Source organism: Tupaia chinensis, unplaced genomic scaffold (assembly GCF_000334495.1).
Source record: "Tupaia chinensis unplaced genomic scaffold, TupChi_1.0 Scaffold146140_1, whole genome shotgun sequence".
NCBI classification, from domain to species: Eukaryota; Metazoa; Chordata; class Mammalia; order Scandentia; family Tupaiidae; genus Tupaia; species Tupaia belangeri.
In genome coordinates, this window is record NW_006205995.1 from 710158 (window position 1) to 733796 (window position 23639).

A 23639-nucleotide genomic window follows, 5' to 3' on the forward strand; every position below is an offset into this window, starting at 1 on the left:
ATGTGCGTGCGTGCCCAAGATCCCGAGAGGAGAATGGAGGAGAAGGGATTGAGGCATGACCATCCCCCCAGGGGGTGATTTCTCGCTTTCTGTCTCTCTGTCTCTCTCTGCCTTTCTGGCGAGCATACATGCCCTGTAGCAAAAACCTCTCCAAAAAAGAAAAAAAAGAAATGTTTACATAGTCAGTCTTTGTTTAGTGGTCTTTAATGACAAGAAATTCATCTCATAAAACTACATTTTGTTATAAGTTATTTATTAAGTCTATTTTTTAAAAAACCAATAAATCAACGATAAACTTTACCCTGTGCAGTCTCTGTGGCCAACTTGCTGGCCATCCTCCATGTCCTCATGCTCCAGCCTAATGCCCAGTGGGGTGGTATCAGCGTAGGACTTAGGAAAGCTTTCATCGTATTAACAGTAATACATGGTTTACAAGGTGCCTGGTTCTGTTCATTTTCTAGAGCATCACCAGATGCTAATAGAAATCATATTCCCATGAGAAACCTACTATACTGTTTTCTTTGTAGAATTGTTTACTTTTTGGTAATCTAGTGCCTTGTATTTAGACTTCAAAGTGTATACGTGCCATTAATCATACATATATTGTGGGTATAGCACATATTTTTATATATGTCTTTCTTGCTTCTTATTAAACTGTAAAAGACGGACTAGCAGATGGTGTAATAGTTACATCACTGGACTCCCCCAAGGTTGATCACTGTTTGAGTCCCAGTCTCGGCAGCTTAAAACTCATGCTGGGCACATGTGCGTATGTGCCCAAAATCCTGAGAGGAGAATGAATGAGAAGGGATTATGCTATGGCCATCCCCTCAAGGGGTGATTTCTCACTTTCTGTCTCTCTGTCTGGTGAACGCACGTGCCCTATAACAAAAAAGTCTCTCTCTAAAAAAAAAAAAAACAAAAACAAAAACAAAAAATAAACTACAAAAGAAAACCTAGTGAGCTTGGAGAAATAACAATAGAAACTATACAATTAAAGCACAGAGAAACAAGAGTGAAGGAAAAGTGAACAGAACACTAGTCCCCTGGGATAATATTAAGGAATCCCGAAAGGAAAGGTGACAGAGGGAAAAATAGAAAAGAATACTATATGTTTTTCAAATTACTTTCTAAAGTCTACTTTTCAGAATAACTTTGTGCCTCTATATGTCTGTGATAGGTATATGTAATACATTGTTGATTTAACTTCCATTTGTTCCCGTTAGGTAATATATGGATTCCCGACCCGACATACAATAGTTTGATAGAGGTGAACCCTGAGTCTAGTCCAGAGTCTGATGGTACTTGCCCTCACCCTTTTCTGCAGATACTCCGTGAGCACAAAGCAGTGATCATTCAGAAGTGGGTCCGGGGCTGGCTGGCTCGCACACGCTACAAGAGGAGCATGCAGGCTATCGTCTACCTTCAGTGCTGCTTCCGGCGCATGATGGCCAAGCGCGAGCTGAAGAAGCTCAAGATCGAGGCCCGCTCGGTGGAGCGCTATAAGAAGCTGCACATCGGCATGGAAAACAAGATCATGCAGCTGCAGCGCAAGGTTGACGAGCAGGTGTGTTTTAAAGGAGCCTGAAAGCGAGGCATGCCTGGGGAAAGCCACTGGGATTGTTTCCAATATTGGTTCCCCTTGATCTTCCCCTTCAGTCTTAGCAACAAGCATGGGAATAGTGATGCGCTCAGAGATTGCGATGGCAGGGACCCAGTCAGGAAGATATTTTTGAGAACACAGTTCAATTTACTGATGTTCCAAACCTTTATCACCCAAAGTCATTCTTTACTTTCTACTTTACAGAACTCCTCCATCTTTATCACTTATCTGCAGGTGGTATAAGGCTCACTTTGCAGATGGGTTGTTTAGTATTAACATGGCAAAAGAAGCAGGAGAATGTCCAAGCTCCTGAGGAACAGGCAGTCTATTTGCAGAGATACAAGTATGATTGCTTAGAGATAGTCACTAGGAAGTATTTTTGTAATGATATGAAGGTAGTTAAGAATATATAAATGCATGGGTCCAACCGATGACATAATGGTTGTATCGCTGGACTCCCACGTAGTCGACCGTGGTTCAGGTCCTGGACCTGGAAGCTTAAAACTCACATTGGGCACATGTCCATGCTCAAAATCACAAGGGGAGAATGGAGGAGGAAGGATTATGCATGGCCCTCCCTTCTGGGAGGTGATTTCTCGCTTTATCTCTCTGATGAGAGCATATGCCCTATAACAAAAAATCTCTCAATAAAAAAAAATGTATATATATATGTATATACATATATATATATACATATATGTATATACATATATATATATATATATATATATATATATATATATATATATATATATATATGTACACACACACACACACATATATGCTGAGGAGGGGAAAAAAGAGGGATCAGAATGAATTTAGATTTGTCACAGACTTTCTTAGTGGGAGGGAGAAATGCCGAGGTGGTAAGCATAAAGATCTGTAAGAAAGGTGATTTGGAGTCTATCTTTTTCTTATGCATCACTTAGCTTGTACATGGCTTTCAGCAGTACTTTAATCTAGTTTATAAAACAAAAATAGATTCTCCTATTTCCTGATTAAGAATCAGGAAGTTAAGAATTTATTGTGTAAGCTCACCTTGTAACTGAGAAAATCACACGTCGGCGGCTCCTCCTGTGACCCAGAAGCAACGGTGCCTGTGTCCCTCTGTCTCCATGCCGCTGAGTCAGGGTTACGTTATTGTGAATGTCACGGTCAGTATTTTGTTTAGATACTGTATCCATGCTGTGATGATATAGCATGGATATGATAAATAAGCGTAGTTTTCTAACTAAACACATTTGACGGTGTGTCTGTTTACTTATTGTTACTTTCGTGTGTGTTTTAAGAATAAAGACTACAAATGCCTCATGGAGAAATTGACCAACCTGGAAGGAATATATAACACTGAGACCGAGAAACTACGAAGTGACTTAGAACGTCTTCAACTAAGTGAAGAGGAAGCTAAGATTGCAACTGGGCGGGTCCTTAGTCTGCAGGAAGAAATTGCCAAGCTCCGGAAAGACCTGGAACAAACTCGATCAGAGAAAAAGTCCATTGAGGAACGTGCAGATAGGTACAAACAAGAAACAGAACAGGTAGGACCTAATGCCTGTGTCCCCACATACCGCTCTTAACAGGGGACACGCACCATTGTTTTGACCTCTTCCATGTAGCTCAGTGTTGGTTTTCATTGAAGGTACAATACAGACTTCACCTGGTTTACTGTTCGTTACTGTTTCCCAAGCATTTCTCCCACATGATCAATGAATAGGCTATACACCTTTTAGTAGAACCTTTGACTACAGTAAGAACAGAGAGAAAGCAGTATTTAAGAGAATTAACAGGCGAATATACACAATTTAAAAAAAAAAAAGCATTGATCTGAATAGGGTATGATTCCTTGTTCTTAAATAAAGTTAATGTTAAGGGGACCAGCAGTTAGCGTAATGGCTATGTTGCTGGACTCCCACATAGTTGACTGCAGTTCGAGTCCCAGACGTGGTAGCTTAAACTCATGGCAGGTGCGTGTGCATGCGTGCCCAAGATCCCGAGAGGAGAATGGAGGAGAAGGGATTGCGGCGTGGCCATCCTCCCTGGGGGGTGATTTCTCGCTTTTTGTCTCTCTCTCTTTGTGGCGAGTGTACGTACCCTATAGCAACACCTCTCAAAAAAATAAATAAAAATAAATAAAGTTAATGTTATTAAGCAAATCAAGGGACAGCAGATGGCATAGCAGTTATGTCACTGGATTTCCACATAACTGGAAGGTTTGAGTCCCCAACCTGGGGGCTTGAAGACCATGCTGAACACAGGTGCATTCATGCCCCAAATCCTGAGAATGGAAAAGGGATTGTGACTCGGCCATCCTCCCTGAGGGACAATTTTTCACCTTCCTTCTCACTATCTCTCCCTGCACCCCCTCCACCCTGCAAGTGCCCATACCCCATGGCAAAAATCTCCAAAAAACAAAAACAAGAAAGGAAGCAAATCAAATAGTCATACCACAATCCTTTTTCCTTTATATCTCCATCCCACTGTGATACCCGATGGTAGGGTTCCTTATGGAAACCTGCATGAAGGTTGTGTTAAGTCCAAGCAGGAGAAAGCCGAATGTCTGTCCAGTAACTGCCTCCGAGAGCTGCCGGGCAGGTGGAACCGCACCCCACACCCTTCCCTGGCCCAGCTGAACAATGCCTACAGATTGATCAGTGCTGCAGTGCTACAGATTTGTATTCATTCTTATCACCTCTCTGCTAAGTGCAGAGAACATCAAGATTCTCAAAAAGTAATGAGACACACTGTTAAAACATTTCTGAAAAATATTGGGTCATCAGAAAAGTCACAATGTGTTTTTCTATGCAAAAATGCATCATGACTTTTCCGACAATGCAATACCTCACTGTTATACTTACTGGGAAAAAAAAATAGATTTTCAGAGGTACCACTGTATTACTATCTTTAAATAGTTGATGGCGTCAGCTCTAACTGCTGGCAGGAATCCTGATGTGCTTTTTCTGTACTGAATTCTGGCTGGTTACCGCAGCACATGCAATGAAAAGCCTCCACAGAAGACTAGTATAGTTCAGGTAGGAAAGTGCGGCTAGTAAAATTGCAATCGTTCCATGATATTAAGAGTCCAAATAAAATAATTCTTCTCCTTTCTCTGACAGATCTGCACTGTGTACATCAAAACAGCAGTGCAACTGTGTAATAATATTCTGACACAGCAAGCTTATTCTCTCAGAATTCAGATGTGCATTCAAAGGGATATTCTTGAATGTTTAAGATCTCTTTTCATACTTTGCATCTGCAGAGTAGTTCATCTTGGTGAAAAGGGTCCCCCTTCCTCTTCATAGCCAAGTTCTTGCCTTCCTAGGCAGATCGAATAGTTACTCATGAGCAGATTCAGGTTTCTCTTCCCTTTTCATTTCGTTATCTCCCACTTTTCACAGGGCTAGCTGCAGGCACTATCATTAGTTCTTCTGATAGAATGCAGTGATAGGGAAGAATGACATTTCACTGTGACAGCCAGCTTCCGGTCAGGAAAGGGATATTCCTAGTCAGGCTGATCAAAGAGCCCTGAAGTTTCTTAACCAGGAGTGTGTATCAGAATCCGCTGGAGAGTTTTTAGAAAGGGACTTATCCAAGCTCTGGGAGGTGGGCGAGGTGTGTCTATTTTCAGAAAGTACCTCAAGTGATTAGTTGCACGCCCCAACAAAGAGCAGCTTCTCTGGAAGCTCCCGAGAACTGGAGGCATTCTGCTGAGAGTGCATGTGAGGCCATGTTGTGGGCAGGGGCCAGACCATCGGAAGGAATGCCTCTGAACTGGCTTTGCTATGGAACAGGGTTGTCAGCTAGCTTTCCTGGTCTCTAGGGACTCCTCGGTCACAGAGCCCTCAAAAAAAAAGAGAGCCCTCTTGCCCTGTCTCTGAACCCTGGATATGATGGAAGGTTTGCCCGGCATCTTTCTATTATTAAATCTCTTGCTTTGAGATTTCTTGAACTTACACTTAAAAAAAGGAATTCAAATTTCATTCATTAAAAAGCACACATTTTACTCCAAAGATGAACTAAGTACATTACATACTTTGTATAAGTTATATGTTACCTTTAGGTTTGATTTTTTTGTTTCCTTGGAATTCTTGTCCAGTCAGGAACCAGAAAGTTAAGGGTTAATGCTTTTTAAAAATTTTTAATTGTAGTAAAATATACATAACAAAAGTTACCATTTTCACTCTACTCTGGCATACAGTTCTGTAGCACTGTGCAAGGTCAGTGCTTACGTAAACATCGAATAAAAGGACTAGTTCTCAAGTTCGCTAAACTCTTTTTTTTTTTTTTTTTTTTTTGAGAGGTTTTTCGCTATAGGGCACATGCGCTCACCAGACAGACAAAGAGAGACATAGAGACAGAAAGCAAGAAATCCCCCCCAGGGGGGATGGTCACGCCGCAATCCCTTCTCCTCCATTCTCCTCTCGGGATCTTGGGCACGCATGCACACACGCCCATCATGAGTCTTAAGCCACCGGGTCCGGGACACAAACCGCGGTCGACTACGTGGGAGTCCAGCGACATAGCCATTATGCCAACTGCTGGTTCCCAAGTTCGCTAAACTCTTAAACAGATGTGAAAGGGAATTCTCTTTCCCAAGATAGACAGGAGGGAGCAGAAGGTCTTCAGTGAATTTCCCAAACTGAAAAGCTCTCATACCCTTCTTCACGTCCTTAATTCTCCACTTGAATCTTGGGTACGCATCGGCTTTGTGTTGCAGTATTGAGATAAGAAGGTAATGTCATCGCTTCAAGAGCAAATGCTTTCTAGGTGCCAGACACTTGCTAAATGTTCAAGGTACAAAGCGAAACAATCACTATGACCATTTTGTCCTTCAAGGATTTCTACTCTATTTGGGAAGGCAGAAAAATAAATCATTCATAAGAGTTTCAAAAAGGTATATACGGATGAGATCTTAAGTAGCCAAAAGACATCTGGTTGGAGTGGCTTTCCAGGAAGTCTCTCTGGAGGGAGTGACGCTTGATCCAGGTTTGAAGAATGGCTAGACATAGCTAGGCAAAGAGACAAGACCCAGAGATGGTGGAAGCAGGGAGCGACTGCCGTGTGGTCTGTTGGTAGTAATCGAGCTTCATCTGTCTGGTTTAGCCATCTCAGTTTATTGTCTTCTTTTATAGCTGGTGTCAAATCTGAAGGAAGAAAATACTTTGCTGAAGCAGGAAAAAGAGACCCTCAATCACCGCATCGTGGAGCAGGCCAAGGAGATGACAGGTAAGGCTGATGAGGACCCGCTGAGCACACACCAGCCAACTGCACACCGAAGATTTTTTGTTTGTTTTTATTTCATAGAGAGATTTTTGTTCTAGGGTAGGTGCACTCACCAGAGACAAAGAGAAATTGAGAAATCATCTTCCAGGGGGGATGGCCACACCACAGTCCTTTCTCCTCCATTCTCCTTCTGGGATTTTGGGCACGCACACCCTGTGTGAGTTTCAGGCCTCCAGTTCCAGGACTCTAACAGCAGTTGGCCATGTGGGAGTCCAGCACCATAACCACTATGCCACCTGCTGGTCCCCACACCAAAGGTCTTAAGTCACAGTATCTTAGTTACAGCATTGCTTAGAGCTTACATATTGTAAAAAGTTGAGGTTGTCATGAGTAAATTTACAAAATTCCAAGAGGCAAGAGCTTTAAATAGTTTGGTTGAATTCATTAGTGAACTTGCAAAGCTGGTCTCTCTGCACACAATTGGGAAGTCACGTTCAGTCAATGTCATATGTAACTTTTTAAAAAATTATTTTGTTGGGGGACCAGCAGTTAGTGTAATGGCTATGTCGCTGAACTCCCACATAGTCGACCGCGGTTCGCGTCCCGGACCCAGTGGCTTAAAACTCATACCAAGCGTGTGTGCATGAGTGCCCAAGATCCTGAGAAGAGAACGGAGGAAAAGGGATTGCAGCATGGCCATCCCCCCTAGGGGGTGATTTCTTGCTTTCTGTCTCTCTGTCTCTGTCTAGTGAGCGCAAGTGCCCTATAGCAAAAACCTCTCAAAAAAAAAAATTATTTTGTTGGTACCAGCAGATGACATAATGGTTACGTCATTGGACTCCCATGTAGTTGACCATGGCTCGAGTCCCAGACCTGGCAGTTTAAAACTCACAATGGGTGCATGTATGTGTGTGCTAAATCCCAAGAGGACAAGGCATTGTGGTGTGGCCATCCCCTCAGGGTGATTTCTCACCTTTTGTCTGTCTTTCTCTTTGGTGAATGCATGTGCCGTATAGCAAAAATCTCTCAATCAATCAATTAATTAATAATTTGTTTTGCGTGCTATTTATTAAGACAGATTATAGGTTTTGTACTGATTTAGTAAGAATTCTTGAGTTAATATATATCTGTGTATCTATTTGTATTGTTTTTAATTATTTTTTACTAAACCAGTGAATGTTAGTCTTCTAACATCAGTCATTCTTTTGCACCACACTAAAAAACACTAGTTTTTTTAAAATAGAGAACTGACTAGATGTAGACACATGCCCTACAGTCTCTTTGTAGGGTAGATTATAATTGTGATCATTTCCAAGGAGTCCATATACTGAACATGGGACATGAAGATCAAAATTTGTAAACTGCAGTCATTAGTAGTAGAAGTAGAAGAGAAGAGATTGCTCGGAATGAGGACATATGATATGAAAGTAACACAATGCTATAAATTTTTAGGAGATGTTTAAAAGGACACAAATATTCCAAAGTTTTAAGATGAGGTATCAAAACAATAATGATGTATTGTTTATAATAGGGAAAAGTAGGGGACCAGCAGGTGGCATGGTAGTTAAGGCGCTGGACACTCCCATATGGCCAACCATGGTTCGAGTCCCAGACCTGGTGGCTTACTTTCTCACTTTCCCTGTCTCTCTCTTTCTCTCTCTCTCTCTGGTCAAGTTAAAATACATGAATGAATAAAATAAAATAATTCTTTTTAAAAAATAATGGGGAAAAATACCTGTTTATGACAGAAATAAATGAGATCAGTTGTTAGAGTGTTAAATTTCGGGTATCAGAGGGGCTGGAGATGGAGGTGTTCTGAAAGCCCACCCACATTCAAGCTTAGAGAGAAAATAGGAAATGGACTGGAGGGACCCGTTACAGCCACGGTTGAGAGTCCCCTCTGTGCTTTCCCCACAGCGCCCCTTCCCTCCCACATAAAAAAAATTCTATAAAGCAAAGAGAAGGAAATCAAATTAATTGCCATAACTAAGGGATGAAGGCAAAAAAAGGAAAAAAAGAAAGAAAGAAAGAAACCAGAAAAGAAAATTGAAAGGGGAAATAGAAAATAGAGTCACCTAAAACGTGAAAAGAAGGCTGCTAGGATGCAGGATATCATGGAAGGATCCAGACTGATGAGAAATAATACTATAATAATATAATAATAATACTATAATAATATAAAATGTTACTTGAAACAGAACCGTAAGAGTGAGGAAATAACAGTGGATTTGCCTAAGGAAAGTTTGTTGGTGGCCTTGGAGCAGCTTCTGTACACTAATGAGAGTAAAAGGCAATTAATAATACTTCTAGGAAAATATGAAATGTTAACTTGAAACAGAACCGTAAGAGTGAGGAAATAACAGTGGATTTGCCTAAGGAAAGTTTGTTGGTGGCCTTGGAGCAGCTTCTGTACACTAATGAGAGTAAAAGGCAATTTACGGAATGTTTTGGAAAGAAATTCTTTTTTTTTTTTTTGGAGAGATTTTGGTTATAGGGGGCGTGCGCTCGCCAGACAGACAGAGAGAGACATTAGAGACAGAAAGCGAGAAATCACCCCCCAGGGGGGATGGTCACGCCGCAATCCCTTCTCGTCCATTCTCCTCTTGGGATCTTGGGCACGCACGCACACGTGCCCGGCGTGAGTTTTAAGCCACTGGGTCCGGGATGCGAACTGCGGTCGACTACGTGGGAGTCCAGCGACATAGCCATTACGCTAACTGCTGGTTCCCTGGAAAGAAATTCTTTCATTCATTCATTTACAAATGATGAAAGGCCTACTCTAGGGAAGTGCTGTGGTGGGCATGAGGGAAGCAGTTATGGCAAGACGTATGCGGCCACTGCCTGATGGAGCTGATGGAGAATGAAGTGAAGCAGCAGAAGCCAGCAGGGCAGATTCAGCCTTCACCCCTAACATAAGGGTGAAATGAAGCATGGTGGTGGGAAGCTTGGTGTCCTACGTGTGTCCAGATGGCTCACTGAGTTCAGGCACACAGCGAAGCAGAGCAGCAGTTAGGTGCTAGTCTCTAGGCCACATCTGAGACAAATGCAAGCCACCGACAACAGAGAGGGCAGAGCGGGGGTTAAATGAAGAGCAGGAGTCCCTCTAGCTGCACAGGGGAGGTGACCGAGTGCTGCACAGAATTTTTTCTGGTTACATGGGGAGCAGAGGACAGTAGGCGAGTTCAGGGTGCTGGACCAGGGGACTGAGATGAGCACTGAGGGACTCTCTGAGGTCAGACAGCCATGTCCACTGGAAAGCCCCCACTCCCTGGAGAAATAACTCTTGACTTTTTTTGAGAGTACACTAAATTGGACAAATTGGAATGAATGGTAATCTGTTCACACACTAACTTATATATACACACTTGAGCGTGTGGTCAGTAGAAGTTTATCAGGACGTGCTGTAACAAGGGTTGGCACTAGTGAGACCTAGGCTGTAGTACGCAGAAGAGCTCGGCTTAATATCACATTTAATGCACTATCACATCTTGGAGTCATATTGTTTCTTTCTCTGCGTTTACTAAGATGCTCTTTGTGGGTCGTAGTGGTGTCGAGAGTAAAATCCCATGCAGAGGAACTGGAAGTCAGCAGGCAATGTGCGCTTGGCGTTCTGTGGAGCCAGCCCTGGCACTCCGTCCCTCTTCTTTCTTACAGAAACTATGGAGAAAAAGTTAGTAGAAGAAACAAAACAACTGGAACTGGATCTTAATGATGAAAGGCTGAGATACCAGAACCTCCTGAATGAGTTCAGTCGCCTGGAAGAGCGATATGATGACCTCAAGGAGGAGATGACCCTGATGGTGGTGAGTCAAACACTTCTGATTTTCTTTTTAATGATAAATTTAAAATATGTACAGAAGTGACTAGACTAGTGGAATAACCTCCATAGACCCCATGTAGCATCACCTGATTTCCAATTGGTCAACACCTCTCTGTATCCCATTTCATACCTCCTCTTCCACCCAATCCAATAAATTATAATAGATTATTTTAAAGTAAGTCCCAGAAATTCATAACTTCCTCAGTAAAATCAAACGCTGTAAAGATTGGACTACGAGATACTAAAAGCCAGTATAGCTGAGCTTTGTTTTATATAGTAAGTGGCTTATTGTGAACTTTGCATAGAAAGCAGTTATTTATATAACTGACTATTTTCTCTACTGGTTTTCACTATAATTTCAAAGATATATCCCCACAAAAATAAAATTCACCCTCCATTTGTAATAAATTGTGTTATCCATTTCAAGGACTCTTCTGCCTTTGTAAATGGCACTTGCACTTCTGATGGTTCTGCACACCCTGTTCAGTGCACGATGCTATCAGGAGACGGGCACTCTTCAGCTCTCTCATTCTCTGCAAGTGTCAGCCTTAAAGTAACCTAATGGTACAGATGGCCAGAAATGCTCTGAAATCTCTCTTATAAAAAGGAGGTAACTCAGGGACCAGCAGTTAGCATAATGGCTGTGTTGCTGGACTCCCACATAGTCGACTGCGGTTCGAGTCCCGGACCCAGTGGCTTAAACTCATGCCTGGCACGTGTGCATGTGTACCCAAGATCCTGAGAGGAGAATGGAGGAGAAGGGATTGGGGTGTGGCCATCTCCCCTGGGGGATGATTTCTCACTTTCTGTCTCTCTGTCTTTCCGGCAAGCTCATGCGCCCTATAGCAAAAACCTCTCAAACAAACAAACAAAAAACAGAGATAACTCATTACCTGGGAGGTAACGTATTACTTTAAATTTTACTTCTATCTGGATCTTTTGACAAAGTTCTTTGTGACACTTAAAAAGTCAAAATAAAAGAAATTATGTAACACGAAGCATTCTCATCACCTTACAGATGAGAAAATCTAGTCTAAAAGATTAAAAAGCTAATATAAATCCCACATTGTACTATTTCAAACTTTACTACTCTACCCCAATTTGTATGTGACAAATAAAAATAAGACATAGAAGCAGGTCACCATTGGTTTTCTCATCGACACACCTGACGGGGCCTCGTTAAGCCCTGTCTTCCTTGCCCACCAGCCAGCATTTGGCCCTGTTGAAACCACTCTCCCTTCTCGTTTTGTCATTCTTAGCTTTCTCTAGAGTTCTTTTTCTCTCCTTGAACATTTTTATTCCCCAGGGCTCCATCGTTTGGTGTATTCCTACTCATTCTGTTTATCAGGTAACCATGCCAGTATTTACGGCTAATCTGTGTTTCAGTCATGGTTAGAGCTAAGCTTTAGATCCCACTGGGTATTTCTGAGGTGACTAGTTCCTTGGGATGTTAATAAGTGGCTTTGGGAAAGCACGGATTCTGGGGTCAAATAAATGTAGTAATCACCCAGGTGAAGCAGACTTAAGCAGATTTTCCCCATAGGATTTCGTGGGTTCTTTAGTAATGCGTTCCCTGTGAATCTCAGAGAATAAAGTGAACGATGTATGTGCCATGGACATATCACTGACTGGGCAGACCCCAGAGACATCTGGGAGATTGTGGGCGTCTTTAGTCAGTGAGGTAGCCGCCCTCCTGGAAAAGACCCTATAGAATGGCCATTTTCCAGCAGCTGGGCACGGCTACTGCTTCCTGCTAAGCAGGTCTCTGCTTCCTGTCCATTCTGTTCCCAATGCCCTTCGAGGTGGTTCAGCTACTTGATTTCTTATTTCTCGGCCATTCATCCTCTCCCTTGTATGTCTGTGGCTCGCCGTGATCCTGCCCGGGTAACAAAATGGTCAGACGAAGGGAAAAGGAGGAAGCAGAAGGAGGAAGATCAGAACGTGCTTCCTCCCTGCTCAGCTGCTCATTAGCTCAGCTGCCCCAGGTCCAGATACGGAGAATAAAATATTGGACTTTATATCTTAGGACAGTTACAATATTAATGACAGTATCTCATTTTAATGTTAAGGTAGACTTGTGCAGCTAACAAATGGGGACGTGGCGAAGGCTGCATTCACACCCTCCTGCCAGTGGAGCTCTCCCGGCGGCAGTGCAGACCCGATGATGAAGCGTTTGCAGTGGGTAGACTCCACAGAGGGATGGGGAAACCTAGGGAGGGGAGCTGATAGACTGCCTTGAAGACTTCCCATAATCTATGTGATATGGGCCAGAGAATGCTAGTGAATTAATAGTGCCGCTGAAGACCGGGGTCTAGAAGTTGTTGGCTGTATTACGAAAAAAAGTAGTTATTTTCCTCCAAAAACATTCCATTGTCAGGGAACATAAGGGCAGAGGCAATGAGGAAAAAAACCGACCCTGAACTAAGGATTTTCAAGCCAACAATGAAAACACTGGCAAGGAACCACAGGCTTGTGAAGTGTTTAAAAATAAATTCCAGAGTAAGGTGGGAATCTACCACGTAAAGAATGGGGTCGTTAATCTTGGCAAAGGGAATAAGACAGGTTCTGGAAAAAAAGGAATTATGGGAGAGATGACATAAAGGGCAGAAGAGGAGCAGGATGATCAGGTCAAGCGTGTGTCCTTGTAGTTGGATGACGCGTGAACAGAATCCTACCACCTCGGAGAACTGAAAAGTCCCCGTCAAGGATATTGTTAAATTACTGCAGGGCCCTCACAGCGCTAGTGGCAGTGGTTAACATCAGTTACACGCTGGCTGTGCACGCTCAGCTTTGTACTTGCACTCTTGTTTAAGCCTTGCATAAACCCCAAAAGATCGATAGTATGATTAACCCTTTCTTCCCAATGGGGAAACTGAGGGCTAGAGAACTTGGGTTCAGCACAGGTAAGTGGCAGAGCCGGGAATCCTACCCAACTCTCTCTTATTTTAGACTCAAGTACTTAATCACTGCCCTATCTCCAAAAGTTGCAAAAAATAACCAATAGTTACATTATATAGTGAATAGTAGTATAGCTTCTATTCGTACCTGAGGTTGTTCTTTGCTTAATTATAGATATGTGTGGGAAAACAGGTCTCTCTCACTTTTAAAAAGCTTATTAAAAACCCTTGCCTTGCAGAATGTGCCTAAGCCTGGACACAAGAGGACGGACTCCACTCACAGCAGCAATGAGTCTGAATATACCTTTAGCTCTGAGATCGCAGAAACTGAAGACATCCCATTGAGGACAGAGGTACCTTGTAGACATCTGTTACTAAAAGTAGGATGTGACCATGCTATTGTTTTTGTTTTTCTTTTCCTTTCAGTTTTTGCTGCAGGGCATGTGCACTTGCTGAAGAGAGACAGAGAATAAGAGAGAGAGAGGGAAAGTGAGAAAGCAACCCTGCAGGAGTGATAGTCACACTACAGTCCCTTCTCCTCCATTCTCCTCAGGATTTTGGGCACACTTGCACATGTGCCCAGCCTGTTTTTCAAGCCACTGGGCCCAGGACCTGAAGTTGGCCATGTGAGATCCAGCTGCTTAACCTCCACGCCACCTGCTGACTCCCGTGCTATTGTTAACAGGGAACATTTCCTTTGCAGAGTGGACCCAGCTGTTCACAAACACAACATGTATTGGAATAATTTGTTCTTCATAAGTGACTTATAGGTGCTAAGAGGCCTGATATTTTAGTCTCTCACACACTAAGAAACTTCCCACCTGCTGTTAGACAGAAGCCATGTGGAGGCCCAAGGAAGAGACCCGAGACCCCTAGCTAAATGCAGCGCAGGAGATGTGGGCAGAACCACCACCTGGCTGAATTCCACAGTTATGAGCAGTAATAAATTGCTGTTGTGTGAAGCCATTAGAATTTGGGGTGGTTTATTACACAGCAGTCAATCACTAGAACAACCGTTGTCCTGGCCATACCATTGTACCCCCAGGCCCCAGCCTAAAGCTAGCTGTAGAGAGAAAAGGACTGGGGAGTCACAGTGTGGAGCCCGGGGAGGGAAGTGGGAAGAGGAGGGCGTCCAGGACACCGACTCTGAGGGGACAGGCCTCCATTACTGCACTGGCTCTGTCACTGACTGGGTACTCGGACAAATGGCTTAGCCGTCCTCTGTGTATGAGTCCAACTCCAAGACGTTTTTCAGAATTAACAGATTGACATGGCAGATACTCCATATTCTTAGGTAAACTAAGATAAGAAAGGAAAGAATTCAGTTCGAGTGCCAGGAAGAGTCTATTTCTGATTTGACTATTTTCAAAAAATGTGATATAAAAATAGAACAGTCATGCCTAAGTTACCCATTGCTGAAACTAATACATTTGAAAGGACGATCTGAGAATCGGTTAGAAACAATCTACCTTGAAGTCGCTGTACTTTTGGAGTTACCGTAACATGTCACTTTGGTTTCATACCATATCACACAAAACATTAAAGCAGATTTCCAAACACATATGTCTGTGGGTTTTTTGTTTTTTTTTTTTTTCAGAAGAAAATGACATTGGTAAAAACTAGCACCAAACAGAGTCAGCAATTTTAGTAAACTCTTGGGCACTAGTATTTAAAATACTCAAGGACAGAGGGCTCACTTCTTAAATAAGTTACCTCAGTTTGAAATAAATTCCAGATAGGCTGTAGTTTCTATGTTCTGTACACAGAAAGGATTAAGGCATAGAAAGCAATGATAAAATGAAAATCTCACCGTCAAAATTAAATTGAAAATTAAAGTGTGCATTAACAAAAAATATGTATGTACACAGCTAAGTAAGCACTCCTGTCACTTATAAAGAATAAATGACTTGGGCCCGGCAGGTGGCATGGTGGTTAAAGGTGCTGGATTCCCAGATGGCCGACTGTGGTTCGAGGACCTGGCAGCTTGCTTTCTCACTTTCCCTTTCCCTCTCTCTATCTCTGGTCAAATTAAAAAATAATAATAACAAATGAAATTAAATAAATAAACAATTCAAAAAAGAAAAAAAGAAATAACTCAAATAAATGTGCGAGAATTCGTGTATGAGCTTCACTTGCTGTGCACCCTCCCCGCACTCTGGCATCGTCGTGGACTGAGCTGACACGGCTGGGAGCCACTGCTTCTCCAGTGGTCTCTCACGTCTCCCAGTCAGCTCGGTTTTCCAGCTCTGCTTCTGCCCTTGAGCTTCTTCGAAGCTTTCAAAGCTAGAGAAAAGGACACCGTCACTTCCTCAGCTATTGCAAGGAATAATTCCAGGATGACTACTATGCCTGTAGTGGTCATTTTGTGGATAAATTCTGGTCTCTTTTATTTTCCTCAGATGAGACCTGTGTTATTTTGTGGTCAGTTTTAAATGATCACTCGTTTAGCAAAGCCCTGGGTGACAAAGTCCTTACTAAAAGAGGAAAGCAAAACAAAACCCCAGCAACTTCTCTGAGCCACATGGCCCAATCGTCCCCCTTCTGCTTGTAGGGGACAGTTGGCATCTGTTTAATCAGATGTGGCATTAGTGCTGAGCGTGGGCCCCATCCGAGCACACCTAAGCAGTCGCCAGCCCCCGCGCCTCAAGTCACAGTTGTCACGTGTTATCTCCGACTAATATTTCTATCCACAGACTGCTGGTCTTTCCTAGCAGTCAGCTCACTCTTTATGTAAAATTAGCTGATACCTGAAGAGTTACCCCATTTGATTTTAATAAGAGGATTCTTTTTCAACAGAAATGTTCATTCAGGGATCAGAGGAATGATTTCCAAAGGATGACATCTTAAATGCAATGAATGGGGACCCCCAGCAGTTAGCATAATGGCTATGTTGCTGGACTCCCACGTAGTCAACCGCAGTTCGCGTCCGGGACCCGGTGGCTTAAAACTCACACCGGGCGCGTGTGCGTGCATGCTCAAGATCCCGATAGGAAAATGGAGGAGAAGGGATTGCGGCGTGACCATCCCCCCTGGGGGGTGATTTCTCGCTTTCTGTCTCTATGTCTCTGTCTGTCTGGCGAGCGCATGCGCCCTATAGCAAAAAAACCTCTCCAAAAAAAAAAAAAAAGAATGAAGTATATTATTTACTTATAGAATAAAAGATCTGTTATGTTGTAAAAAAGATTAAATATAATTTTCAGAGACACATTTATCATTAATAAATAGATGCATATTAAAAACATAGAATGTTTAAACTATAAGTAAGCTAAAGTATAAGTATTTGTCAGACTATAAAAATTAATTTTGACACAAATGAATGTCTGTAGTAATTTCATGTTGAATCAAGATTTTCTTCCATTTGCTAAAATAAAGACAGATTTTTTTTTCCTCTTGCCAGGGAGAGACGGACAGAAATAGTGAGCGTGAAAGTGAGAAATGACCCCCCAGGGGGGATGGCCATGCTTTAATCCCTTCTGTCTGGAGCAAGTTTCCAGGCATTGGGTCTGGGACTTGAACTGTGATTGGCAGTGTGAGAGTCCAGCAACATAACCACTATGCCATCTGATGGTTCCGTAAAGATGAGTTTTAAGATAAAGGTCATATACCCAACCGTTGTCTTACTGCTGAGCACTACAAAGTAAACATTAAGAAAAAGTCCAAATATAAGTAGTCTGTAGACAAATGACCTTTTACAACCTAAACTTCCCACTTCTTAGTTCAGGTGATTCTCTTTAGGTCTTTTTTTTTTTTTTTACATTTAGAGTAACAATGACCTCAGCATTACTGAGAATTCAGAAAAGACCAAAAATAACTGAAATTTGTGAAAATATAATAATTATTCAACCCCTCAAAAAGTTAAGAAAATGCAAATTAGATGCAAGTTAAAATAATAATGAAATGCTACTTTTGGTCTTTCAACTGAGCTAAAAAAAAATTTTTTTTTTTAAATTTTAACAGTCACTACTAGTCTAGGGAAGGTAGTAGTTGCTGGTGGAAATACAAATTGTCTTAATTTTGCACTTAAAAACATTAGCATTTAGGGAGCAGCAGTTGGTGTGGATGCTAAGGTGCTGGAGTCCACATGGCCGGCTGCACGGTTTGTGTCCCAGACCAGGCAGCTTGAAAATTACACTAGGCTCATGTGTGCACATGTCCAAAATCCCAAGAGGAGAAGGGGTTGGGTGTGGCCAAGCCCCTGACATGATTTCTCACTCTCTTTCTTTCCCTGTCACTGAGACAAAAACAAAACAAAATAGTATTTAGATACATACTGTGGTGTTTATTCTAGTAATAATTATTAGTAAAAATTTAGAAACAACCTCAATGCTCATCAGTAAGGTACTAGCTAAGCAACTAATGATACACTTGTCTCTGTAGTTCAGTATCATATTATAAATTTAGAAGACAATTATGATACAATGCTAAGTTAAAAAGAAAGTGCAAAAGTATAGTGAAAATATTATTCCAGTTCTTTAAATCTATACATGCATAGAAATAAAACTGGGCAGAAATTATGGTTTTTCTCTGGATGTGAAATTGTGCCTGCTCTTTTCTTCTTTGTACTTTTTATATCCTAAATTTTCTGTAAAAGCTTGTTTTGTTTTTGTATCAGAAAAGCAACAATAGGCATTCTTTTTTTTAAAATTGGACAGGTGGAAAGATAGCATTCGTTAATCATGTAAGAATTATACTTTGACATTCATTTAAATAAGTTGTTACCATACTTTCTCCCTTTCTTCCTCTTTCACAAAAAGGATTCATTATTCTCTTCATTAAAACCCTGGGAACCAGCAGTTAGCGTAATGGCTATGTCGCTGGACTCCCACGTAGTCGACCGCGGTTCGTGTCCCGGACCCGGTGGCTTAAAACTCATGCCGGGCACGTGTGCGTGCGTGCCCAAGATCCCGAGAGGAGAATGGAGGAGAAGGGATTGCGGTGTGACCATCCCCCCTGGGGGGTGATTTCTCGCTTTCTATCTCTGTGTCTCTCTCTGTCTGTATGGCGAGCGCACGCGCCCTACAGTGAAAATCTCTCAAAAAAAAAAAAACCTAATGATAGACTTATTTCTCTTACATCATTAAAATTTAAAGAGATTAAAAACAATTATGACAGTCTCAGAGCTTCCATGATAATTATTAGTTCTTTCTATTTCCTTAGGTTTAATTAGTATACCCTTATTTTTCCTGGTCGTTTTCTCTGTGATTCTGTTTTGAAACTAATTAACATACTTTAAAAATGCTATTAGGTCATAGTTCATTGTATTAAAAGCTATGTATGTTTTGGTTTTTCAGTTTTCTCTCTCTGATCTCAGTATATTGTGCAGACAGGCCATCTTTTCAAAAATAATTTTTCCTAATTTATCAGTGGGGACACTTTTGCTAACACAGAGCATTATTAATCTTTTCAGTTTTGCCACTCTGATAGGAGAGACATCCTCACGGGTGTTTAATTTTCATTTCTTTAGTCATTAGCTAAGTCGGACATAGTTTTGTATATTCTTTTGAATGTTTATATTCCTTCTGTAAGATTGCTCTTTTTTCTGTTGTGCTGTTGTTTGTTTTCTCATTGGCTTGTACATACATCTTCCCACTCGTCTTGACCACCCATGGTTTCTGGGGTTTAGGAGCCAAGTGAGAAGAAGGTGCCCCTGGACATGTCGTTGTTCCTCAAGCTCCAGAAGCGGGTCACAGAGCTGGAGCAGGAGAAGCAGGCGATGCAGGATGAGCTGGACCGCAAGGAGGAGCAGATGCTGCGCAGCAAGGCGAAGGTGCGCGCGCTGGCCCTCCCGATGGGGACGGGGGCAGAGGCGGCCGGGAGCTGAGGCCCAGGCTCCATGGCCGTTTCCGCAGTCTCTTCTTTGACGGAAACACAGCCCTGAAGTACCTTAAGCAGTTAAAGGAGGGAGGGCTGAACTAACTCTCCTCAGTGCCTTCTGCAGTGCAAGCATATATTCTAAGAGTAAAACTGTAGCAATTAAAATACAAAGCTTTTACTTTATATTTTCTCTAGGAAGAAGAAAGACCACAAATTAGAGGCGCAGAACTGGAATATGAGTCACTTAAGGTAATGAGAAGTTTCCGTCCAAAACCTTGAATATCTTCTTTTGGCAAGAGACCCCCTCAGAGCTTCTATTTTTCTCAGAGAACATCCTTCAGAGCTAACAGTTGCACCCAAGGTCCTAGCTTATGCCTTATTCAAGCGTTGCTTCTCGTCTTGTGTTATTCCCTTTATAAATTCTTTCCCAGGCCCAGTGGTGGTGGCACAGTGGTGGCTTGCTGCTCTGTGATGCTGGAAACCATGTGGAAGACCGGGGTTTGGTTCCTGGGTTGACTTTATTTGCCAAGTTTGCGTGTACGTGTCCATTCCTGGCTGTCTGGGAGGGTTGGGGAGGCTGATCAGGCCCAAGGCCCTACTGAGAATGCCTGTCTTTCTCTCCTTTCCACTCTTCTCTCATATGAAATAAATAGAGTTTAAAAAAATCTATTTCACATAAGCTAGATGTCAGGCTACACAGGAAGAGAAGGAGCTACCTTCTGAGGCTGCAGTAGCAAAGAACAAGGACTCTAGAGTCAGACTGCCTGGGTTCAAAGTCGGTTGGGAGTGATGGGATGGAGCAAGAATTTGTTCTCCAGATGTTCCTCTGTGTCACACAAAAATGGACAAATAAAGACGTTCTCTGCTGTAGAAATAAAACCTAGACTCAGAAAGTATTAAGTTAGTGTTTCTCAGATATGGTCTGGATCAGCAGGATCAGTATTACCTGGTGACTTGCTGGAATGGCACATGATAGGCCCACGCTCCTAGCCCTGTGGAATCAGAACCTACAGCTGGGGCTGACCCAGCACTAGTTTAACAAGCCCACCAGGTGGTTCTGCTGCACATCTCAGTTTGGGAGGCACTATATCAGAGCTCAGATGCCGATGCGTTTGTGTGCTTTCTATGTGACAGCAGTCACTGATGTGACTACGATTACCAGCTGGTCGGACATGGGGCTAGAAGGGAGCATATACTTTCACAAAAGGGTAGATTAATTGGGGACCAGCAGTTAGCATAATGGCTATGTCGCTAGACTCCCACGTAGTTGACCGCAGTTCTCGTCCCGGACCCAGTGGCTTAAAACTCACGCCGGGCGCATGTGCGTGCATGCCCAAGATCCCGAGAGGAGAATGGAGGAGAAGGGATTGCAGCGTGACCATCCCGCCTGGGGGGTGATTTCTTGCTTTCTGTCTCTATGTCTCTCTCTGTCTGTCTGGCGAGTGCATACACCCTATAGCAATAAACCTCTCAAAAAAAAAAAAAAGAGTAGATTAATTAATGAAAGAAAGGGTTACTTATTCTTAAACTAGAAAGCAGGACTTTAAACAGCTTTTCGTTTTGTTTTTAGTAGTTTTGCTATAGAGCACAAGTTCTTGCCAGAGAGAGTCAGAAAAAGAAAAGTGGGGAATTACCACCAGGGGGATGGACACACTATAATCCCTTCTCTTCCATGCTCAGGATTTGGGGCACACATACACGCACATGTACCTGGTGTGTTTTTCAAGCTGTTGGGCCCTGGACTCAAACCACATAGTTGGCCTTATGGAATTCATCCATTGTACCACTGACTGGCCCCTGTACAGTTTTAATATAACATGTTTTTTGTTTGTTTGTTTGTTTTGGAGAGGTTTTTGCTATATGGCGCATGCGCTCGCCAGAAAGACAGAGAGAGACAGAAAGCGAGAAATCACCCCCCAGGGGTGATGGCCATGCCACAATCCCTTCGCCTCCACTCTCCTTTTGGGATCTTGGGCACACACACAAACACACCCGGCGAGTTTAAGCCACTGGGTCTGGGACTTGAACTGCGGTTGATTACATGGGAGTCCAGAGACATAGCCATTATGCTAACTGCTGGTCACAATATAACATGTTTTAAGGATTGATGTAATGCTACAAATCTAAGATTGCTTCTCTGGGGGAAAAAAACATTAGAATACTAAAGGGAATTTTGTCAGTTTAAATGATGTGTTGATTTTTTATTTTTATTTTTTAGTTGCAGGCTAAAAGCCTACACATTTTTGTGGTCTTTTTATTCTGCTTTACAAAAAGAAATAATAAAATTAGAGGACAGACACGTCTAAAGACTTCAGGGATCCACACCCATCTGAACCATTCATCACAAACACTACAGGCTCGACCCTCAGCTTTGCCCATACGAACCTGTAAGCCAGACCTGGCTCCTTTGCCCTGGCTAAACTTACCATTGGGATGCACCAGTCCCTCCAGGCTTATGAGCACCCTGGGCAGGCCAGACTGAATCTGATTCTGGAATCTGGGTCGATGAAGCAGCCAAACCACCCTTGACCTTGCTCAGTTTCACTTGATGTCAGACTTGCTTTGCCTACCGAGCAGACTTCCCGGTGGAGCCCAGGGAGCCCTATCTTATCAAGCAGTATTCTTCTACGAGCTGAGGAGGGTTGAACACTCTAGTATAAAGTCGAGGATGACAGCAGGGAACTTTTCTTTGTCTCTTCATACAGCGTCAAGAACTGGAATCAGAAAACAAAAAACTGAAAAACGAGCTAAATGAGTTACGCAAGGCCCTTAGTGAGAAGAGTGCCCCAGAGGTGACTGCGCCAGGAGCACCTGCCTACCGTGTCCTTATGGAGCAGCTGACCTCTGTGAGCGAGGAGCTCGATGTCCGGAAGGAGGAAGTCCTCATCTTGCGGTCACAGCTGGTGAGCCAGAAAGAGGCCATCCAACCCAAGGTGAGAGCCACACGGGCTGACGTGGTTTTGGGACCAGTCTCTGTTTCTCCTGGCTTTGTCTTCAGTTTCTAATGAAGAAAACAATTAAGAGCATTCCCAGTCTAATTGAGAATTCATCACTAGGTTTTGACAAAAATCTATATTGTTTTAAAACTGTTGGAAATGCCAATTAGAGTGAGCAAAAAGTAAGTGAAATTCCAAATGATCACCAAAGTTTCATCCCTCATGAGCAAAGGGCTTTTAAAATTAATGGTTTTGAAAATAATAATAAGAATAATAGTAAAGTAGAATTAAAAAATAAAAACAAAATGAATGATTTGGGGTATTTTTTTGTGATAGTCAGGCCAGAGTATACTTTTTAAAAATAATTATTTTATTTAACTTTATTTATTTATTTTAATTTGACCAGAAAGGAACAGAGAGAGAGAGAGAGAAAGAGAGAGAGAGAGAGAGAGGAAAGTGAGAAAGCAAGCTGCCAGGTCTGAGACTAGAATCAAACCACAGTTGGCTACGTGGGAGTCCAGCATCCTTAACCATCACGCTACCTGCTGGCCCCACAGTAATTTTTTTTTTTTTTTGAGATATTTTTGCTATAGGGCGCATGCGCTCGCCAAATAGACAGAGAGACAGAGAGACAGAAATCGAGAAGTCACCCTCCAGGGGGCATGGCCATGCTACAGTTCCTTCTCCTCCATTCTCCTCTCAGGATCTTGGGCATGCACGCACGCACACACCTGGCATGAGTTTAAGTCACTGGGTCTGGGACTTGAACCACAGTCGACTATATGGGAGTCCAGCAACATAGCCATTAAGCCAACTGCTGGTCCTGCCACCATATTTTTTTTTTAAATAAAATTCTGTTATATACAAAAGCCTATACATTATCTTTTGTGGAAGATATCAGATATCACTTTAAAGTCATTTATTGAAAATCGCCCATTTTGCTGGAAAGGTAACATATCCAAAGATGAGCAGTGAGATCAGTGAGTAGAAGTTCCCTGGAGGGGATTTCTTGCTCCTGTTAGCAAGTTCTGTGTAATAGGAGGAGCTGTTCCAGCTGGGAGGCATTGTGATCCAGGATTCAATGGAAAGGATCTCCTCACTGAGCCTCGAGCTTCGAGGCTCGAGAAGGCCCTCTGAAGGCCTTCCCTGCTGTCAGGTGATTTGAGGCCCAGGGCTTCCCATGCTGATGAGAGCAAACCTTTTTGTAACCTTGAAAACCTGGCCTGTCTCCCTGCCCGTGTGTGTGCAGCGGAGTTTACCAGGACTTGAGGCAGTCAGAGGTCCCAACTGCATAGTACACCATAGAAAAAGTAAATATCAATGATGGGGCCAGCTGTGTTGGGGCAGTG

The 23639-nt window shown here is 42.6% G+C and overlaps 1 protein-coding gene across 1 annotated transcript in view; it reads left to right on the forward strand.

Annotated features, from left to right (window-relative positions):
• MYO5A (myosin VA) overlaps nucleotides 1-23639 on the forward strand; it is a 155576-nt gene that overhangs the window by 90931 nt on the left and 41006 nt on the right. Inside the window, exons 23-30 of the mRNA XM_014584250.2 lie at nucleotides 1328-1567; nucleotides 2893-3141; nucleotides 6733-6826; nucleotides 10478-10626; nucleotides 13780-13893; nucleotides 19164-19307; nucleotides 19550-19603; nucleotides 22060-22287. Coding sequence (XP_014439736.1) covers nucleotides 1328-1567; nucleotides 2893-3141; nucleotides 6733-6826; nucleotides 10478-10626; nucleotides 13780-13893; nucleotides 19164-19307; nucleotides 19550-19603; nucleotides 22060-22287 — 1272 coding nt within the window. The remainder of the gene's footprint in view (nucleotides 1-1327; nucleotides 1568-2892; nucleotides 3142-6732; nucleotides 6827-10477; nucleotides 10627-13779; nucleotides 13894-19163; nucleotides 19308-19549; nucleotides 19604-22059; nucleotides 22288-23639) is intronic.